At 46.2% G+C, this 21729-nt stretch overlaps 1 protein-coding gene across 6 annotated transcripts in view; it reads right to left on the bottom strand.

Moving 5' to 3' along the window:
- Window positions 1-19676: 19676 nt before the first annotated feature.
- The window catches only part of LOC310715340 (ADP-ribosylation factor-binding protein GGA2-like), an 8020-nt gene continuing 5967 nt past the window's right edge, over window positions 19677-21729 (bottom strand). For 2 of the 6 annotated variants that reach the window (XM_083521710.1, XM_083521712.1), the window contains 7 exons: window positions 21501-21620; window positions 21263-21321; window positions 21056-21132; window positions 20853-20980; window positions 20550-20719; window positions 20221-20331; window positions 19677-19846 (listed from right to left, as the gene is read on the bottom strand). In XM_083521710.1, coding sequence (XP_083377836.1) covers window positions 19736-19846; window positions 20221-20331; window positions 20550-20719; window positions 20853-20980; window positions 21056-21132; window positions 21263-21321; window positions 21501-21620 — 776 coding nt within the window. In that variant the 3' untranslated portion in view covers window positions 19677-19735. The remainder of the gene's footprint in view (window positions 19847-20220; window positions 20332-20549; window positions 20720-20852; window positions 20981-21055; window positions 21133-21262; window positions 21322-21500; window positions 21621-21729) is intronic. The other 4 variants (XM_083521711.1, XM_083521713.1, XM_083521714.1 and 1 more) reach the window with 3 other exon arrangements.

Genomic DNA, 21729 nt, shown 5'->3' with positions numbered 1-21729 from the left:
CTCTCTCGTTCCCTCCACGGGACGCACCCACTAGCTGGGGGCCACTCCCCTTCCGCAAGCCGACGGCCGTTGAAATACAGCGGCGGACAGTAACTTCCTCACAGAACAGTGATGGCCGCCTCCCTTGGCAGAGAACAATTTCTCTACATTCACAGGACAACCGTGGTGAGTACAGGATTTGACAATCAACAACTAGATTTTCTTACCACAGGGCAGTGATGGCAGCATGCAATCGCAGAGGGCAATCTCTCTATGTTCACAGAACCACAGTGATGAGTATGGGTTTCAACGGTCAACAACTGGGTCTTCTTTCCACAGGGCAGTAGTAGCAACATTCAATGGCGAAGGACAGTTTCTCTAGGTTCACAGAACAACAGTGGTGAGTACAGGATTTGACAATCAATAACTAGATCTTCTTACCACAGAACAGTGATGGCAGCATTCAATGGCGAAGGACAGTTCCTCTAGGTTCACAGAACAACAGTGGTGAGTACAGGATTCGACAGTCAACAACTGGGTCTTCTTACCACAGAACAGCGATGCATAGATCTCTCATAAATCCTCTTCAACTCAGACAGAATGGAGCTGCATTCCTGTACAGCATATGCTCAGCACACAGCAGTTAATTAATTTCAGTTTGACCTTCAGAGCCCACAAGTAGCCAACTGGAGAACGGGCAGACACAAAATTACAGTTTCCACACCAGTGCACAATTCAGTCACTTCAAATGATCACACGTGTTCACTTCACATTAGGCACTGCAACTCACATCAACTCACAGTGAATAGGGTCTCCTCTCGTGGTCCTGGCCGACTCTCTCCGCTCAACTGACAAACTGTACATCCAAGCTGTGTAGGTGGTTGACTATGGAAACACAACTGACATTGAAAGGCTTCACAACAGAACTCACTGAACGCCGGGGCGGCTTCACCACATCATAGCAGGTAGCGGGCACTACAGGCATTTACTTCCTAATAGGACTGGCAGACAACACTTATCTGTTCGAGGAGATAACGCAGTTCAATCATACCACTGCTCTCCAGCTCTTCCTTCTCTGCATACAGTCTTTCCCGTCCGTTAACGATCTGCCCTCTCTTGTACTGCTCGACGGGATCAACAGATCAACAACCAAAGATTTCCTCCAGTCTGCATCAACCCCAAAGATTTCGCTCCAAAGTTTCTTTTTTTGCTGCACATCAACCGGATCCTTTTATAATCCCCCTCACAAATCCATACCCCTCGTGGCCCAATCTCTGCTCATTGCCCAGCTGCCACTCATTCCCTCATTAGCAAGCTCCGTCAGCCTGTTTACACGGAAAAACCCGGAACTGTTCTGGTGTTACATTAAACTCGCTCCCACCGGAAACAAGAATGGGGAGGAACAGTTCTGCTTATTTGTCACCCCGTGACATCCTCCCCCACCAATCCGTTCTAGTCCCTAGAACGAGGCCCAGGGACCCAGTCTCCATATCTCACAGGGGGCTGCCCTCTGTTGTCCCGTTGGGAACGTCTTGGTGGCGAGGCGGGGTCTTCCCCTCTTGGTTTGACGTTCAGGCCCCTTGGAACCACTGCCCAACCTACTAAGGGTGGCCTAGGTGCCACCGGGACAGTCGGAGCTTCTACCATAGGCTTTGGATAGTTCGGACAGGGGCGGATTAAATTCCGATGTATCACCCGCTCCGGGCCTGACTTTCCCTCAGGGCGGATGGTATAAACCGGCTGGTCGGGACGTTGTTGACTTTGTACCACATAAGGCAGGGCCTCCCACCGATCACTCAGTTTGCCCTTTCCTTGGCGTCGATTGTCCCGTACCAAAACTCTCTCCCCGGGCAGTAACGGAGCCTCTCGGGCCGTCCGGTCATACAGCCGCTTGTTCTTAGCAGAGGCTATGTTGATTAGATCAGTAACCCGTTCGTACGCCGAGTGGAGTCGCTGATGATGTCTGCCTACCCAATCCGTCAGACTCAGATCTTCTCCAACCCCAGCCGTTCCAAGTAGTAGATCTGTGGGAAGACGCACATGTCTCCCAAACATCAGGTAAGTTGGAGCATAACCAGTGGTGCTATGCACACTATTGTTATAGGCCTGTACCAGCGCGGGAAGACTATCGACCCAATTACTCTGACAATCCGTATCCAACGTCCCCAATAGGCCCAGCAACGTCTGGTTGAACCGCTCACACCCTCCATTTCCCTGGGGGTGATATGGCGTGGTATGCGTCTTTTTACACCCATAGAGCTGGCACAACTCCCGTACAACCTTAGATTCGAAGTTTGGCCCTTGATCCGAGTGAAGAGTCTCTGGACACCCAAACGGCTGGAATACGATCTTCCACAGGGCATTTGCAGTAGTGGTGGCAGTCTGGTCTAAGGTAGGAATGGCCCAAGCATATTTTGTGAACAGGTCAGTTACCACTAGAATGTTCTGGAAGCGATCCATCGGTCGACCCAACGTCAAGTAATCCATGGCCACAATGTGCAAAGGGGCCCTGGCTCGTATGGGGACCAATGGGGCTCGCACCCCTTTCCTCGTCTTGAAGAGTGTGCAGCGTGGGCATTTCTGGATGAACAAGTTCACAGACGCCTCCATCCCTGGCCAATAGAAATTTCTCCGCAACAAAGACACCGTCCTCTCTTTCCCTTGATGTCCTAACTGGGTATGGTAAGCCCGTAAAAGGGCTTGAACCTGCCCTTCAGGTACCACCACCTGGCCTACAGTTTCACCCAGCACTGGGTCTCGGATGGATCGGCAAACCACCCCCTCTCTCAGATAGAGCCTCTCCCACTGCCCAAGGAGTTTCTTCACTACCCATGTCTGGGCTCGACGCTCCACCACCTCCGGCCATAACCAGCCAGGACCGTATCTTCAATCAACTCAGCATCTCCCTCCTGCCTTTCCTTCCACCGCTGCGGATCCCAGCCCCAACTAACGGGGACTGTCTCTTGCTGGAGCCCAGGTGCTTCCACACATCCCACCATAAGCCCCTCTTCACACTCCTCCAGCGGCTCCAACGGACAACTTTTGGCCTCAGGGAGTCTAGACAACACATCAGCATTAATGTGCTCCCGGCCCGGTCGATACTGGAGCTGGTAGTCATAATTAGCCAGTTGCGCTACCCACCGTTGTTCAACTGCCCCCAACTTAGCTGTTCGTAAGTGGACCAAATGGTTATCAGTTATTACGAGTACCTTGGCTCCCCACAGGTAATCCTTAAATTTCTCGCTCATGGCCCACTTCATAGCCAACAACTCAAGTTTAAATGAACTGTAATTGGAATCATTTCTTTCGGCGGGGTGAAGACTTCGGCTTGCGTAGGCGATGACCCGCTCCACTCCCTGTTGCCGCTGGGCCAATACTGCTCCCAGGCCAAGGTTACTAGCATCGGTGTACAGAACAAAAGGCTGGGTAAAGTCTGCATATGCCAAGATCGGAGCCTGTAATAGCTCCTGCTTGAGCCTCTGAAAGGCCACGTCACATGTGGAATCCCAAGCAACAGGAGGGGACCCACGACCGCGGGGACGGCCTGAACCCGCCAGAAGCTGATTTAACGGTTTGGCGATCTTGGAGAAGTCTTTAATAAATCGCCGATAATATCCTACAAAGCCCAGGAAGGATCTCACTTGCTGCACTGTCTTAGGCGCACTCCATCCTTGGACAGCTGATACTTTTTCGGGGTCCACAGAGACTCCAGAGGCACCCACGCAGTGGCCCAGAAATTTCACTTCCTTGCGAAACAGTTGGCATTTGTCCTGGCTGTAGCTTCAGTCCGTACTTCTCCATCGCCTGGAACACCTGTTCTAAATGTTGGAGATGGGATTCAAAGTCCGGGGAGTACACAATGACATCGTCTAGGTATACTAACATAGTGTCCACCAGCTGGCCGCCCAGACACCGCTGCATCAGTCGTTGGAAAGTGGCTGGGGCGTTGCAAAGGCCAAAGGGCATCCGGTCCCACTCAAAGAGCCCAAAGGGAGTAGTAAACGCGGTCTTTTCTCTATCTCCCTCCTCCACCTGCACCTGCCAATACCCGCTGGCCAGATCTAAGGTGGAATACCAGGCGGCTTGAGTCAGGCTGGTGAGAGAATCCTCGATCCGCGGCAGCGGAAAGGCATCCTTCTTGGTCACTTGGTTCAGTCTACGGTAGTCTACACAGAACCTCCAAGCTCCGGTCTTCTTTCGTACCAAGACGATAGGGGCCGCCCAAGGGCTGCTGCTCTCACGAATGATCCCCTTTCTCCAGCATCCCCCGCAACAGGGTACAAACCTCGGAGTAAAGAGTGGGTGGCACCGGACGATATCTTTCTCTGCTTGGTGTAGCAGCACCAGTAGGAATCTGATGTTTCACAGCGTCCGTACGGCCATAGTCTTCATCGTGTGTAGAGAATAGGTGCTGCCACTTCGCCAAGAATGCCTGAAGCTGTTGCGTCTGCCTCTCTTCCAGCCCCTCTCCCCGCAGGGATTCCCCTAAAAGATGGGCCGGCATACCCTCCCTTGAGGAGTCCATGGGCTGATCCACTCGCGTCAGGGCCACCTCGACCACTGTAGAGCTCACTTGACAGAAGTTAACTCCTCCACCATCCCTCACTTGCTGGGGGCCCACCGAGGTCACTCGGGCCAATCGTTGATGGCGATACAAGTTAACCGGATAAGGATGTACATTCCGTATCCTCACGACGACTCGGCCCCGCCGAACAGCGGCCAAACCTCGAGCCACCTTCACCACTTGACAAGCCAAATGGGGCTCCACGAGCACCCAATCTTCTGGTCCAAACGTCCGAGCAGGCAACCGAGCCCAAATCACAGCCTCACTCCGGGCCGGGACAGAAAGAGCATATCGACAAGTAACCCGGCCTGTGCCTTCACGATCTTCTTGGGAACTGGCCGTATGAACCCGGCAACAATCTGCAACAATACGTTCCCACTCACGTTTCTCGGCTGGCGGGGCAGTTCGAATAGGCCTGGTTTGGAACAGTTCCTCCCAACACTCTGAAATGACATTCATGCCCAAAAGGGCTCGATGCGTCCCCAAACAAGGGTCCCGGACGACCACAACTCCTTTCTGTGGTACCGTAATCCCATGAATCTCCAAGTCCGTGACCAGGTATCCAACATAAGGAATGTCTAGACCGTTTGCTCCTCGCAAGGTGAGCCAAGGGGTCTCCGCCTTCTGTAAACATTGAGCATTGAACAGTTCTTTAGACAAACTCTCGGAAAATAGAGTAACTTGGGACCCGGTATCCACTAGACATCGGACCTTGACACCGTTCACCTGAATCTCCACAGTGGGGCAGCGTCCAACTAAGTGGTCTCTAGGGACAGTGGACAAAGAAGGGTCAATCAAAGGGGTCCCGACCACTTGACCCACAGTGGCCGGTAACTCTAAAAAACCCCCCTGCGAACCCCGGCGAGAACCGCACTGGCGACTATAGTGTCCCGGCTCTCCACAGCCATTACAAATCGGCTGACCCTGCGCGTCCCATTGGAATCTGGGGCCAGCAGACCGAATTGGACGCCTTCCTGGGTCTCGACTCCCGTCCGAGTAAGAACGCTCTCGAAGCAAGGGCAGCGGATTTGGCCGCTCCCGGCGAAACTCCTCCAGAAAGGTCTTAGACAACTCGGTCATTTGTTCCCGCACCTCCTTCATGAGTTCTGCACGTAGGGCCTGCTTCCAATCGGACGGCCCAGGAAGAGTGGAATCGATCGTTCGACTGGCGGCCATACAAATGGAGGGGTCCGCCATCTCCGCATAATCCGTCTCCTAAGCCAGGGCCTCCCTTCGCAAATCCTCGAACGTCAGCTCAGGATCTCGGCGGAGCTGTACACGCAAGCTCTGAAGGACGGGGCCCTCCCGGAGACCCAGGAGAAATTGGTCTCGCAACAAGGTCTCTTCACCACCTAGGCCATGGTCACGCCTCTCTTTCAGCCTAGTAAACTGCTCCCGCAATTGTAGAGCAAAGGCCCGTAAGGTTTGCTTGGGTCCTTGTTTGCAGTTAAAGAACTGAGTCCGGAGGACCGCCACTGGAGTGGCATCACCATACTGCCCGATCAAGAAGTTATACACAGCTTGGGCCGTAGCTCGAGTCGCTTCTGGTGCGGCCTGCACTTCTCTCCTGGCTTCTCCTTCAAGTGAATTCAAAACGAACTGTAACCTCTGTGGGGCACTCAATCCCTGGAGTCCCGCCAGATACTCAACCTGAGCCTTCCACTCCGATAAGCTCAATTCCGACACAGGTCCTCCATATCGTTGGGCCCAAGGGGCTCCAATAAAGATGGGCATAACTTGGGGCCGGGCCGCAGGCAATTCTTCGTCTGCCATAAGGGATCTCTGGTCGCTCAACTCGAGGTGGAATCCTGCCGACTTCACCGAATCTGTCACAGGCCGGGGTGGCCTTCCCTCCCCTTCACAACGTACCACCTCGAGGAGTTACCCAGAGACACCAACAGACCAGACAAGGTAATTAATATCAAAAACTTGTATTTTATTTAGTTAAAATAAGTCTAATCTCAAACTAAAATCCACCGACTGATCCTCCTCTCTCTTTTACCGGGTGGCGTGGGAAGTTCGCACAACGATCCCTCTTCAGACGGACAGAAGCAAACGATGGAGCAGACACTGGTAAGGGTTCAAACAACAGTTCCTCTTCGGCCGGAAGTAAGTAATGGAACAAGCACCGATAAGGATTCGCACAGCAACTCCTCTTCGACCAAAGATGAGTAATGGAGCAGACACAGGTGAGGATCCGCACAGCGGCTCCTCTTCAACCGGAGATACGGGTTGCGGCAGGCACTGGTAGGAAATTGACAACAAGGGAAAGGGTTACTCTTCTCACAGGACAGCATCAATCATTTGAGTGTCACCTCTTTTTGGGATAGGGGGGAAGGATCGGGCAGGGGGTCATCTGACGCAATACAATAGTCCGTCGTAGATGGCAACCGGGAAACTCTCTCGTTCCCTCCACGGGACGCACCCACTAGCTGGGGGCCACTCCCCTTCCGCAAGCCGACGGCCGTTGAAATACAGCGGCGGACAGTAACTTCCTCACAGAACAGTGATGGCCGCCTCCCTTGGCAGAGAACAATTTTTCTACATTCACAGGACAACCGTGGTGAGTACAGGATTTGACAATCAACAACTAGATTTTCTTACCACAGGGCAGTGATGGCAGCATGCAATCGCAGAGGGCAATCTCTCTATGTTCACAGAACCACAGTGATGAGTATGGGTTTCAACGGTCAACAACTGGGTCTTCTTTCCACAGGGCAGTAGTAGCAACATTCAATGGCGAAGGACAATTTCTCTAGGTTCACAGAACAACAGTGGTGAGTACAGGATTTGACAATCAATAACTAGATCTTCTTACCACAGAACAGTGATGGCAGCATTCAATGGTGAAGGACAGTTCCTCTAGGTTCACAGAACAACAGTGGTGAGTACAGGATTCGACAGTCAACAACTGGGTCTTCTTACCACAGAACAGCGATGCATAGATCTCTCATAAATCCTCTTCAACTCAGACAGAATGGAGCTGCATTCCTGTACAGCATATGCTCAGCACACAGCAGTTAATTAATTTCAGTTTAACCTTCAGAGCCCACAAGTAGCCAACTGGAGAACGGGCAGACACAAAATTACAGTTTCCACACCAGTGCACATTTCAGTCACTTCAAATGATCACACGTGTTCACTTCACATTAGGCACTGCAACTCACATCAACTCACAGTGAATAGGGTCTCCTCTCATGGTCCTGGCCGACTCTCTCCGCTCAACTGAAACTGTACATCCAAGCTGTGTAGGTGGTTGACTATGGAAACACAACTGACATTGAAAGGCTTTACAACAGAACTCACTGAACGCCGGGGCGGCTTCACCACATCATAGCAGGTAGCGGGCACTACAGGCATTTACTTCCTAATAGGACTGGCAGACAACACTTATCTGTTCGAGGAGATAACGCAGTTCAATCATACCACTGCTCTCCAGCTCTTCCTTCTCTGCATACAGTCTTTCCCGTCCGTTAACGATCTGCCCTCTCGTGTACTGCTCGACGGGATCAACAGATCAACAACCAAAGATTTCCTCCAGTCTGCATCAACCCCAAAGATTTCGCTCCAAAGTTTCTTTTTTTGCTGCACATCAACCGGATCCTTTTATAATCCCCCTCACAAATCCATACCCCTCGTGGCCCAATCTCTGCTCATTGCCCAGCTGCCACTCATTCCCTCATTAGCAAGCTCCGTCAGCCTGTTTACACGGAAAAACCCGGAACTGTTCTGGTGTTACATTAAACTCGCTCCCACCGGAAACAAGAATGAGGAGGAACAGTTCCGCTTATTTGTCACCCCGTGACATCAACTATGTACAAGAAGAAGGATTATGAAATAATGATCTGCTGATGTCCCACAGCCTCTCCTTGGGTTGAGCAGAAGCGTACTGCGTATCAGACTGTATGTTTTTTTGTATTCTTGGTTGCACAGTTGTACTTTTTTGGACCCAGCTGTAGAAGGAAATGATTAACTGTACTATCCAGCGTCTGAGGCAGGTTTCTTTTTCATGTTTCCCTCACCACCATCACCTCTCAGCCACTTTTTAGGGATAAACCTGTATTTGGAATAGATTTATGATAATGTCCACACTACAAGTAAACTGAGTGTTAAGGGCACACCCTCCACACGGGCTTCTCATGTATGTGTGTGTTACTGCTTTTATACACATTTCACACTCACTTATAACTATGCTCTTTGTGTCTTTGTCCAAGTAATTGTAGGCAGTGCAGGTGTACTGTCCTTCAACTTCTTGATGGACACGGCTGATGTTGAAGATGGAAGAGGAGCTGGAGATGGTGGTGTTATTAGCTAAAGTATAGTTAAATTGAGGCCTGGGGTTTCCATCTGGTGAGCAGTTTATTGTCAGGGTTTCACCTTCATGTACTGTTAAGAAATTTATGGTTGGTTTATCTGATGGACAAAAATAGACAGAGACTGAATCAAGTGGACATTCTGATGTAGCATCACAATATAACATCTTACTTAAGTACAAGTAAAGTTACGGGTCTAAAAATCTACTCAAGTAAAAATAAAATAGTCGCTCATATAAAAATTACTTTTTAATGGGGGGGGGGTTTAATTAATAATTATGTTGAAATAATGAAATGTATTAATACAACTATAATTATTAATTATAAAATAAAGTAAAATGTTAATACAGTACAGAAAGTAATGAATGTGGTGACGTATATCTTTAACTCCGCCTCTTTTTTGAGGTCATTGGACACTTCAACCAATAAACGAGCAGAGAAACAGTAAAAGGCTTCACTACTGCAGAACTCTACACTGTACATGTGCTCAATAGAAAAATGTGATCCAGAACTGTGTTTCTATCAATTCACACTAAATTCATCTCGCTTTATTCTTGCAAATGTTTTGTGTGTGTGTGTTTAAAGTGTGTGGAAGGTTTGGAAGAGTGTAGAGACACACTGAGCATGTAGACAGCAGCAAACAAGCATCTTATCTCCCTAAAAGAAGTTTTTCGTTCTGTGTCGCGTCCCTGTGCTCAGCACTGTATCTCTCCTGCGATGTGACTGGGAACAAGTACCTCATATGATCCTGCTTCAGAACAACGCAACTAAATGACCACTTTAACATACACACACTTACATTTCCTGACCTCATGCACCTACATGTACACAGGTGATCGTTTTAATGGCATCATTAGTGTTAAAAACAAGGTCGAAATAAACAAGTCAGAATCTGCTACAGGAAACACAAACTCAAAACCTTTTATGAAATTGTTTACTGATTTTTACAGATTAGGAAATTAAAAATGTTTATTTCAGTAGAAAAGAGAAACAAGTCAAACCCCACTGCAGTCTATGACTTGTGTTTAATGTGAGTGATGCACTTTTGCTGTTATAATAATGAGAGAAATCACAAACGCAGATTCAGAATTCAGAAGCGAGCGCACGCGTTTAACAAGTCTGGAATTTTCCGCAGTGACGAATCAAAACTGTTGATTGTAAACTGCATTTTTAACTAAAGTGTGTGATTATGCAGTACTGCACAAATCTAATGCACCATCAGCAGATCTTCTCTAAATCATAACAGTTCCAACGTCCAGTGGAAGAACAGAGTGTTGCAGTGGTGCACAGTGATGCAGTGGAACTCGTTACTGTATTAAAGTAGTTTTATTGCGTATCTGAATTTCCATTCGGGGAGATTTTTACTGAAACTTCACTCCATTTCAAAGTCAAATATTTTTCTTAACTACGTTTAGTGAAATCAGTCGTTTCTTTCTTTATTTATGAGTGAATAATAAACGTAACTGATCAAACACACAGCAAGTCACCAATCAGGGTGTTTTGAACTTGTTTTGATTGGCGCTCGACACTGGTGGATTTAGGCGACGTGGGCAGCTGCCCAGGGCGGCATGTTGTCGGGGGGGCAGTGGGGCGTCCATGCAAACAAAACACGTATTCAGGTCACGTCAGTGAGGAGAACTGAATCCTAATGAAATTTATGGATGACAAAAAACCCTCAGTATCCAATTCAGAAAAAAGAGGAAAGTGAGGGAAACATGCAGGAGATAAAGGAGTGTGTGCTGCTCTATCACTCTTCTGGTTATGAGGAGAATAAAGACTAATGTATTTAATAAAACAGCTTCAGATCTGAACATCACTCAGGTTCACGGTTTCCTGCTCAGCAACATGATTCCATTTAGCTGCAGAACATTATCATTCTAGTGTGTAGTTTATTATAATGTGTGTAGGAACAAAAGATCTCCAGCCCACTGTAACTGCTCCTGCTGGAGTGGAGGTAAACAGCTACTAATGATTTGGTTCCTGTAACTGTGGTGATGTTATGAAGCTTTTCTGTGATTGTGCTGAAGATCCTAAACTGAGGGCAGTGAATTTAAAGTCAGATATTATAAGGTTGTAGATGTTCAAACTTCAAACAAACATACTGATAAAATTACAGATTTAAAAAGTACAAATACACAAAACACTAAGTTACAGTAACACGAGGGAATGAAATGGACTGGTTATGAATAACGATGGCTTTGGTGTAGCAGATGCTGCTCTGGTTACTTACAGTGTACAGAGATGGTGATCGGTTTCTCTGATTTGAACACAAGTGTTTGGTTGAGATTCAGCAGAGCTTCACACTGATACTGAGCTCCATCGTCCTCACGCCTGGGTGTGATGGTTAGAATCGCTGTTCCGGTTCCATTCTTTGTCTCATTTTCCAACTCTGGGACTGTACTTACATTAAAGATTGTGAAAGTGTTTTGTTTGGGATCTGCTCTGCTCCAGCGTACACTGAGAATACGTCCAGGACCCACGTTTACAACCTCACATCTCAACTCAGCTCCTTCTCCAGCTCCTTCTACCCACACTTCAGGTGAAGAACTCAGCTTAACTGAGTCTGGTTTCTCTGTAAACACACACACACACACACACACACACACGAGTAAAGTTGATAGTTGTGATTAATAAGTGGTTTATCCCCTCGGTGCAGGAATGTTGATGATGATGTAAAAGGCTGAGAGTCACAGCACAGTAAAGTGTGTTGATCAGGAGAAGTGTGTGTGCAGTGGGAGAAGATACTCACTGTAAATAGTGAGATTTAAAAAAGATTTAAAAAAAAAGAGATTTAAAAAATCTCACAATGATGTTCCAGAAAAAAGTAACATCTGATTCCCTCAGGTTCTTCCCAGTGTCATTTCCTCCACCTCCCACGTCACACTCATCTCATTTTCTTTAGATGGCTGTGATGATTTTGACTCCCAGCCCAGTTTGTATTGTGTGTCAGGTTTCTCCTGTATGGAGCAGGTGACATTAGCTGAGTGTCCGTATTCCACCTCCAGAGACGCCACACTCAGAACAGGAGCAGTACAATTTCCTGTTCAGTACAAAAACAATCCAAAGTGTAGAATTAATGTTCTGTGTAACACAATTACACAATCACACACAACCACACAATCACACACAACCACACAATCACACAACCCAGTCACACAATCACACAACACAATCACACAACACAATCACACAATCACACAACCCAGTCACTCAACCCAAACACAACCCAAACACAACCACACAACATAATCACACAACCCAAACACAACCACACAACCCAAACACAACCACACAACATAATCACACAACCCAAACACAACCACACAACCACACACAACCACACAATCACACAACCCAGTCACACAACCACACAACCCAGTCACACAACCCAGTCATACAACCACACACAACCACACAACCACACACAACCACACAACCACACAACCCAGTCACACAACCCAGTCATACAACCCAGTCATACAACCACACACAACCACACAACACAAACACAAACACAACCACACAATCACACACAACCACACAATCACACAACCCAGTCACACAACCACACAACACAATCACACAACACAATCACACCACACAATCACACAACACAATCACACAACCCAGTCACTCAACCCAAACACAACCACACAACATAATCACACAACCCAAACACAACCACACAACCCAAACACAACCACACAACATAATCACACAACCCAAACACAACCACACAACACAAACACAACCACACAACCACACACAACCACACAATCACACAACCCAGTCACACAACCACACAACCCAGTCACACAACCCAGTCATACAACCACACACAACCACACAACCACACACAACCACACAACCACACAACCCAGTCACACAACCCAGTCATACAACCACACACAACCACACAACACAAACACAAACACAACCACACAATCACACACAATCACACAACCACACAACCCAGTCACACAACCACACAACACAATCACACAACACAATCACACAACACAATCACACAATCACACAACACAATCACACAACCCAGTCACTCAACCCAAACACAACCCAAACACAACCACACAACATAATCACACAACCCAAACACAACCACACAACACAAACACAACCACACAACATAATCACACAACCCAAACACAATCACACAACCCAATCACACAACCCAAACACAACCACACAACACAAACACAATCACACAACCCAAACACAACCACACAACTCAAACACAACCAAACAACCCAAACACAACCACACAACACAAACATAATCACACAACCCAAACACAACCACACAACCCAAACACAACCAAACAACCCAAACACAACCATACAACATAATCACACAACCCAAACACAATCACACAACCCAATCACACAACCCAAACACAACCACACAACACAACCACACAACACAAACATAACCACACAACCCAAACACAACCACACAACACAAACATAATCACACAACCCAAACACAACCACACAACCCAAACACAACCAAACAACCCAAACACAACCATACAACATAATCACACAACCCAAACACAATCACACAACCCAATCACACAACCCAAACACAACCACACAACAGAACCACACAACACAAACATAACCACACAACCCAAACACAACCACACAACAAAACCACACAACCCAAACACAACCACACAACCCAAACACAACCACACAACCCAAACACAACCACACAACACAAACACAACCACACAAACCAATCACACAACACAAACATAATCATAAAACACAAACACAACCACACAACCCAATCACACAACCCAAACATAATCATACAACCCTAACACAATCACACAACACAACATAATCACACAACCCAATCACACAACACAAACACAATCAAACAACACAAACACAATCACACAACACAATCACACAACACAAACACAATTACACAGCCAAACCACACAACACAAATACAATCACACAACCCAACCACACAACACAAACACAATCGCACAACCCAAACACACAACACAAATACAATCACACAACCCAACCACACAACCCAAACCCAAACACACAACCCCAACACAACACACACAACCCAAACATAATCACACAACACCATTACACAACCCAAACATAATCGCACAACCCAAACATAATTGCACAACCCAAACATAATCACACATCACAATCGCACAACCAAAACATAATCAGGCAACCCAAACATAATCACACAACCCAATCGCACAACCCAAACATAATCGCGCAACCCAAACATAAGCACACAACCCAAGCATAATCACACAACCCAAACATAATCGCGCAACCCAAACATAATGAATAAACTTAAACATAATCGCACAACCCAAACATATTCACACAACCCAATCACACAACACAATCACACAACCCAACCACACAACACAAACCAAATCACACAACCCAAACATAATCACACAACCCAATCACACAACCCAAACATAATCGCGCAACCCAAACATAATTGCACAACCCAAACATAATCACACAACACAATCGCACAACCCAAAAATAATTGCGCAAGCCAAACATATTCGCGCAAACCAGACATGAGGGTGAATAATGTACAGGGTGCAGAAGGTGCAGTAAGTAATAATATATGGTGTATATAGTAATATACAATATACTGTACAAAGATTGTGTTTAGATAAACATGTCAGAAAATAACATGCTCAACTAATAAGATATAAATGCACTATATTGCCAAAAGTATCTGCTTGTCTGCCTAAACATTGCAAATGAACTTGAGTAACATCCGATTCTTAATCCATAGGGTTTAATATTATATTGGCTCTTTTCAGAGATGTTCAGAACTCTTTTCAGAACGCTGAGCTGAACGCTGAGCTGAACGCTGAGCTGAACGCTGAGCTGAAATCAATAAACAATATCCTGGCAAAAGTGTCGACATTTTCCACATGAGTCAGGGCAGAATGAAGTACCGTGGACATGATGTCCTCAGTTGACCTATTCGGACGCTAGGCAAATTGGTACTGGTCCAGAGTGGGAGGCAGACAGTCTTTAAGGTGGATGAGGACCAGTCTTTTAAAGCACTTTGCAAAGACAGGGGTGAGTGCGACGGGACGAAAGTTACCCAGTTCTGTAGCAGCACAGTGCTTTGGCACTGACACGATGGTAGCAGGTAGCAGATGGAAGCAGGTAAAGACATTTGCCTGGGCCAAGGACATTAAAAATGTTTCTGAAGACCTCAGCCAGCTGCTCTGCCCATGCTCGGAGTACACGGCCAGGAATGCCATCAGGGCTGACTGCTCTCCATGCGTTCACCCTGACCAGGGCAGCACACACTTCAGAGGTGGAGAGTTTGAGTGGCTGCTCACCTGATGATAGCTCTGCCTTCAACATGGGCTCTATGTTGCCCTTTTCAAAACAAGCAAAGAAGAGGCTGAAGGCTGTGTTGTGTGCTTTGAGCAGAAGACGTACTTTCCGGTTCATGCAGAGCTTCTAAATGGGGAACACTCAGCTCCCTCGAGCTCCAGCATGCTGTTTGGGATGCCGATGTTGAGCCAAGTTTTCGAGAAGACCGTGATATGCAGTCCGTAATCAGACTTAGTGTGAGGGTCCGGATCCTAAACTCATCCAGTTTGTTTGCCAGGGACTTAACATTCTCGATAAAAATAGGTTTATGTGGGTTTAGCCTTAGCTTAGCCTAAAGTATCACTCACCCTCTCATCCACTCACTTACTCACTCACCCACTTAATCACTTACCCACTCATTTACTCTCTTATCCACTCACTTACCCACCCACTCACTCACTCACTCACTCACTCACTCACTCACTCACTCACTCACCCACTCAATTACTTACCCATTCACTCTCTCATCCACTCACTTACATACTCACTCACTCACTCACTCACTCACTCACTCACCCACTTACTCACTTACTCACTTACCCACTCACTCTCTTACTCACCCACTCACTCACCCACGCAATCACCCACCCACCCAATCACTTACCCACCCACTCAACCATTCACTCACCCACCCAATCACTTACCCACTCACTCTCACCCACCCACCCACTCACCCTCTCATTCACTAACTCACCCACCCACCCAATCACTCACCCACCTACTTACCCACTCACTCACTCACTCACTCACTCACTCACTCAGTCATGTCTTAGGCCTTGATCCTGAGGACGTACTCACTTTCTTTAAAGACAATTAACATGTAAATTGTGCTGTTATTATATCCATAAAAATCATCATCATGATCATCATCATCATCAGATCCTGGAGCAGAACAGAGTTAATAGGAGCAGTGAAGTCCAGATCAGATATCAGTGTAAAACTGAACTCACAGATTGAGGAAGTTTATTTGGAGACACACAGATTTGACTCTCCGGCTTTAGATAAAGACTCCACCTTTTCCTTCCTATGACACGTTCTTTGTTGGTCAGCTGTAGAATGTTTTATGTAAAATGTTATTTATTTTTGGAACCCATGGACACCATGTCCTCCGGACTAAAGAGGAGAGGGACCATCTGACTTATCAGAGTTAAGATTTCAAAAGCCGCATCTCTGATGGGATGGTGGTTCATTAGTGTCTGTGGAATAGGCAGCTTGCACATCTGGAAAGGCTCCTTCAAAGCTCAATGCTATATAAAGGTTTTAGAGCAACAAATGCAACTATAAAGTCATGCTATTGTAATAGCTGCAGTATGTAGTTAGCATTGTCTTGCAAAAATATACAACACTTTACCTGAATTTCTGTATATTTTTCAAGACAATGCTAATTACATACTGCATCTATTACAATAGAAAGACTTCCTAGTAGAAGAGTCTGGGTGCTGAACTGACCTGCCTGCAGTCTACACCTTCACCATGTGAAATCATTTGCAAAAATTCAAAATGACCTGATTTTTTTATCTTAAAATAGTATAAACTCTCAGCGTAAACATATGTTTGAATTGTAAATAGAATATGGGTTTATGAAATTTTGTAAATTAATGCATTCTGTATTTAGGCTAAACTTTTTTCTAATCAGCTGCATAACATGGAACAAATTCTACACTGATTATTTCCTGCATGCATCATTTGTGTTTAAGAAAAGCTTTAGAAATGATATGTAGTTATTATACTACAGTAAATAGATCCATACGATCCACAGGATCCACAGGAGCACATACACCACACACACACACACACGCACACACACACAGTCCTGCTCACCTGCATGTGTAGAGGACCCACACAATCCCACACACAGTAAAGTGAATAATGAAAAGAAAACACACACTTTCATCTTGAACCACGGCAGAAAAACCCCCGTGTGAACAGAACAGCTTTCAAAGTGAAAGTTCCTGAGACCTCTGAAGGACCACTCCCACTGCCTTACACACACACACACACACACACACACACACACACACACACACACACACACACACAATGTTCCAGGCTAAAGGCCACACACTTGGCATATGTTCCAGTATACAAGATGATTCCTGAGATTTGGAGCCTCAGGAAGGAAATTTAAAGGCAGCTGATGGAGAGGGAACTTCCTACTGACCCCCCGTGTGCTCCTGGAGGACTCCAGTGCTTCTGTTGGTGATCTTCTTCAACATATCTACACACAGATGAAGAGGTATTTATTAGAGGGTGGAAGTGGTAACATTCCTGTTATTTGCAGATATTTGTCACAGGAAGAACTGGAAGGACATACTAAAACTCTTTACATGAAAACCACATGAAAACGCTAAACATGGCTTAATGTGAAAGACAGTGTTTTTGAAAGATCAGAGTCTTTCTGAACCGGACCTTTAACACAAACTGTGTGAAATGTGAAGCGAAACAGATTTAAGTGAAAAAAGTAGAAAAAAAAATTTGTATCTGTTATATTTTTAGCACTTAGACTTAGTAAACTTCAAACCCTCAACCAACAGTTATGCATTATTTCTGAACACTGGACAAGGGTTAAAGGCTCTGGCATGGAGAAGCTGGTGTTGATCTATGATGAGGTCAAATGTTGAGTTTTTTTCAAGTCAACAAGCTTTTATTGTGATATATATATATATATATATATATATGTGTGTGACTCAGTACACAGTGACATGAAACAACGTTCCTCCTGAACCCTGGTGCTCCATACACAACATAAAGCTACACACAGAACACAGAGTTCAGGACTGTAAGTGTCCTCACCACATAAAGTGCATCGTGTGCAACCTGGTGCAAACACAACACAAGACTGTGTAGGACAAAAACACAAAATAGCGCCACCAGTACACCTGCTGTATATTACACAGTGTGGTGAGTAAAAGAGAAGTGAGTACAGGAGTGAACATCTCATTAAACAACAACGTAAACAAAATGATTAGTGCAAAAATAATCAGCAGCAGTCAAGAAAAGAAGTAGAGACTCTGCTGGGCTCTTGGTGATGGAGCTGGTGTGGAGTAACCAGGTGAGGTTTTCCGCCAGATGAACACCAAGGAATTTGGTGCTCTTGACGATCTCCACGAAGGATCCATCGATGTTCAGTGGAGAATGGCCGCTCTGTGCTCTCCTGAAGTCCACAAGCATCTCTTTGGTTGTCAACGTTCAGAGACAGGTTCCACACCAGACTGTTAAATGATGCACCTCCTCTCTTTATGCTGACTCGTCGTTCTTGCTGATAAAACCTACCACGGTCGTGTCATCTACAAACTTGAGGATGTGGTTCGAGCTGTGCATTTCTACACAGTCATTCATCACCCTATCAGAAACTCTCTTCACCTCCACTACACTCTTACTGTACGCTTCCTTTAGAATCCCCCCTACACCATTTCTCTTTCCATCCACACCATGATAGAACAGTTTAAACACCTCCAATGTTCCTGCTCTTACTCCCTTTCCACTTGGTCTCCTGAACACACAACATCTCTACCTTTCTCCTCTCCATCATATCAGCTCCCTCTCTCCCTTTACCAGTCATAGTACCAACATGAACCTCTACTCTCCTCCACTTCTCCTTTCCCTGCTGTCTCTGTAGATGTCTTCCTCCTCTCCTTCTCCTCCTTCGGCCAACAGTAGCACAATTTCCACCGGTACCCTGTCAGCTAACGATACCTGTGGCGGTCGTTGTTAACCCGGGCCTCGACCGATCCGGTATGAAATTCTCATTTGTGATCCGCATATTTGATTTGGCACATGTTTTACGCTGGATGCCCTTCCTAACGCAACCCTCCCCATTTACCCGGGCTTGGGACACTGAGAGTCACCGGAGTTGTGCAGCACTAATGACTGGATTCTATTCTTTAACTTATAAATTTTATTTAACTTTTGTTTTTTCTCAGCCAGCATACACAGAGACATGAAGCTGGAAGCCCTGCATCATCCTGCTGCAGTCTTCTTCAGGAACCTGCACTGGATCTCAGGGATTAGTGAAGAGATGGAGATTATAAAGAAGATGGAATTCTCTGGAAGCAACCTGGGACTGATGTTTAAATACCTTCAAAACTCATCAACATTTAATTTACCACACACACACACACACACACACACACACACACACATTTAATAAATATGTTTATTACGCACACGCACACACACACACACACAGATGTATTTAATAAATATGTTTATTACGCGCACACACACACACACACACACACACACACACACACACACACACACACACACACACACATTTAATAAATATGTTTATTACGCACACGCACACACACACACACACAGATGTATTTAATAAATATGTTTATTACGCGCACACACACACACACACACACACACACACACACACACACACACAGATGTATTTAATAAATATGTTTATTACGCACACGCACACACACACACACACACATTGGGGGTCAGATGTGAGTCCAGGAGTTCCACTGAGGGAACTGCTCAATGTCTCCGTCCTGCTGCAGTCTCTCCTGTCCCAGAGTCAGAGTCACTCTGAAACGCAGACGCACCGGCTTCTACAAACACACACACACACACACACACACACACACACACACACAATCACATCAAAGGCATTTTATATACATATAAAATATCATATAGTTTAATTATATACTCTCACTCTAATTTTGCAAACTAATCACTACTCATTCACTGTGTCAAATGATCAGGAGCTGGAACAACCTCTGCATGACCCCTTTGACCTCTGAGCCAACTCTATGACCTCCGATTGACCTCTGGTTTATCCCCCAAACTCATAACCTCTATGACCCTGAAGCATTTCCAGCAGAGCTTTCCCTCACAAAATGACCTCTCTGACCCTTCATTGACCTCTCTGACCTCTTTATGACCCCAGTGCTCAGCACTCATGTGATGTAGTGAATCCTACCCTGAGTGGGTTGGAGAGCAGTAGTATTTGGGAGAGAGCAGCAGGGGGCAGCAGAGGGCTGAATGAAGGCATTGAGTTTCCTGTAGCTGCCTGCAGCCTCACACACATATTCTAACACAGAGAGAGAGAGAGAGAGAGAGAGAGAGAGAGATGAGTGGTAGATGAATAAAGTGATGATGATGACTGCAGGATGAAGGACATCTGGACCGTGTGATTGTATGGGAAGGTGGAGACGATGACAGACGCTTGGTAATGTTTAGTAGAATGGATTTTATCTGAATAATAAAATGGTTTATTAGAAGGACAACAAAGAAAAGCATAAACGTTACTTTGGGAACGGCAGCCAGGAAGAGGAAGTCAGAAACAGGAAGTGGCGAGGTGTTAACCGCCGAGATGATGATGACGGCAACATCGGGGTGAGAAGGAGGAGATTCTTTAGTGAAGTGCAGAGAGACGTGAACACCGCGATGATTATACACTGTCAAAGGCTTAATGTGGCCTACAGCATTCACACACACACACACACACACACACACACACACACACACACACACACACACACACACACAACGTTACTCCAGCAAATCTTTTATTCTTCTACACTCACATTCGTTCCTGGACCTGCTACTCACTGGGTTTGATGGAGTCCAGAGAGACATTGATGTCAGCGAGGGATGAAAGGGGGCGGGGTTTATGAACACCGCTGGATGTGATTGGCTGATTTTCGCTTGCCGTCGATCTGGAACGCAGCTCTGAATCCCTAGAGAAAGACACGAGCAACACCTCAGTGCTTACAGAACAGAACAGAAACACTCAATTTCCAGCTTTCACTCACGTCATTGTGAACACTGAGGCATTGTGGGTAATGTCTGATTGTCCCGTCTCGCTCATAATGTTCTCTGTGTCCTCCAGCTGCAAATAAAAACCATGTCATGATCTAAACCCATGGACTGATATTCAGTTATTCCTGTTATTATGACATCTGCACCATAACCTGCTGTGGAACTGAGCTTCAATGAGTTATAACGTGTCTGATAAAAACCTGTAGCAGGTCGTCCAGGTAGGATTTCACACTGAGTGAAGTTCTGCTGGAGTCTGCCCCTCAAAACACAAAGAATCACCACCATCATCATCATCATCATCACATTCACTACCATCCCCACAACCATGGCCTTCACCACCTTCATCACCTTCACCACCACATTCACTATCATCCCCAAAACCATGGCCTTCACCACCTTCATGTGTGTGTGTGTGTGTGTGTGTGTGTGTGTGTGTACCATGTATTTTCTGCTTTTCTTCCTCCTGCAGTAGAGTTGTGTTCTGCTCAACTTGGCCACAGGGGGCGTCGTCTCCCAGCACTGAGAAATCAATCAGGTGGTACGACTTCACTGGACTCACTGACAGAAGACCAATCAGATCACATTAAAAAGCTGTGTGTGTCCAATCAGAATGCAGCATAGCCTTAGCCAGTGAGAACACACTGAGCAGCGCTCAGCCAATCAGAAG

Source organism: Silurus aristotelis, assembly GCF_946808225.1.
Source record: "Silurus aristotelis genome assembly, chromosome: 20".
Taxonomy (NCBI): Eukaryota; Metazoa; Chordata; class Actinopteri; order Siluriformes; family Siluridae; genus Silurus; species Silurus aristotelis.
Note: the sequence above shows the minus strand (reverse complement) of the source record. Positions and strands in the feature narration are given on the sequence as shown.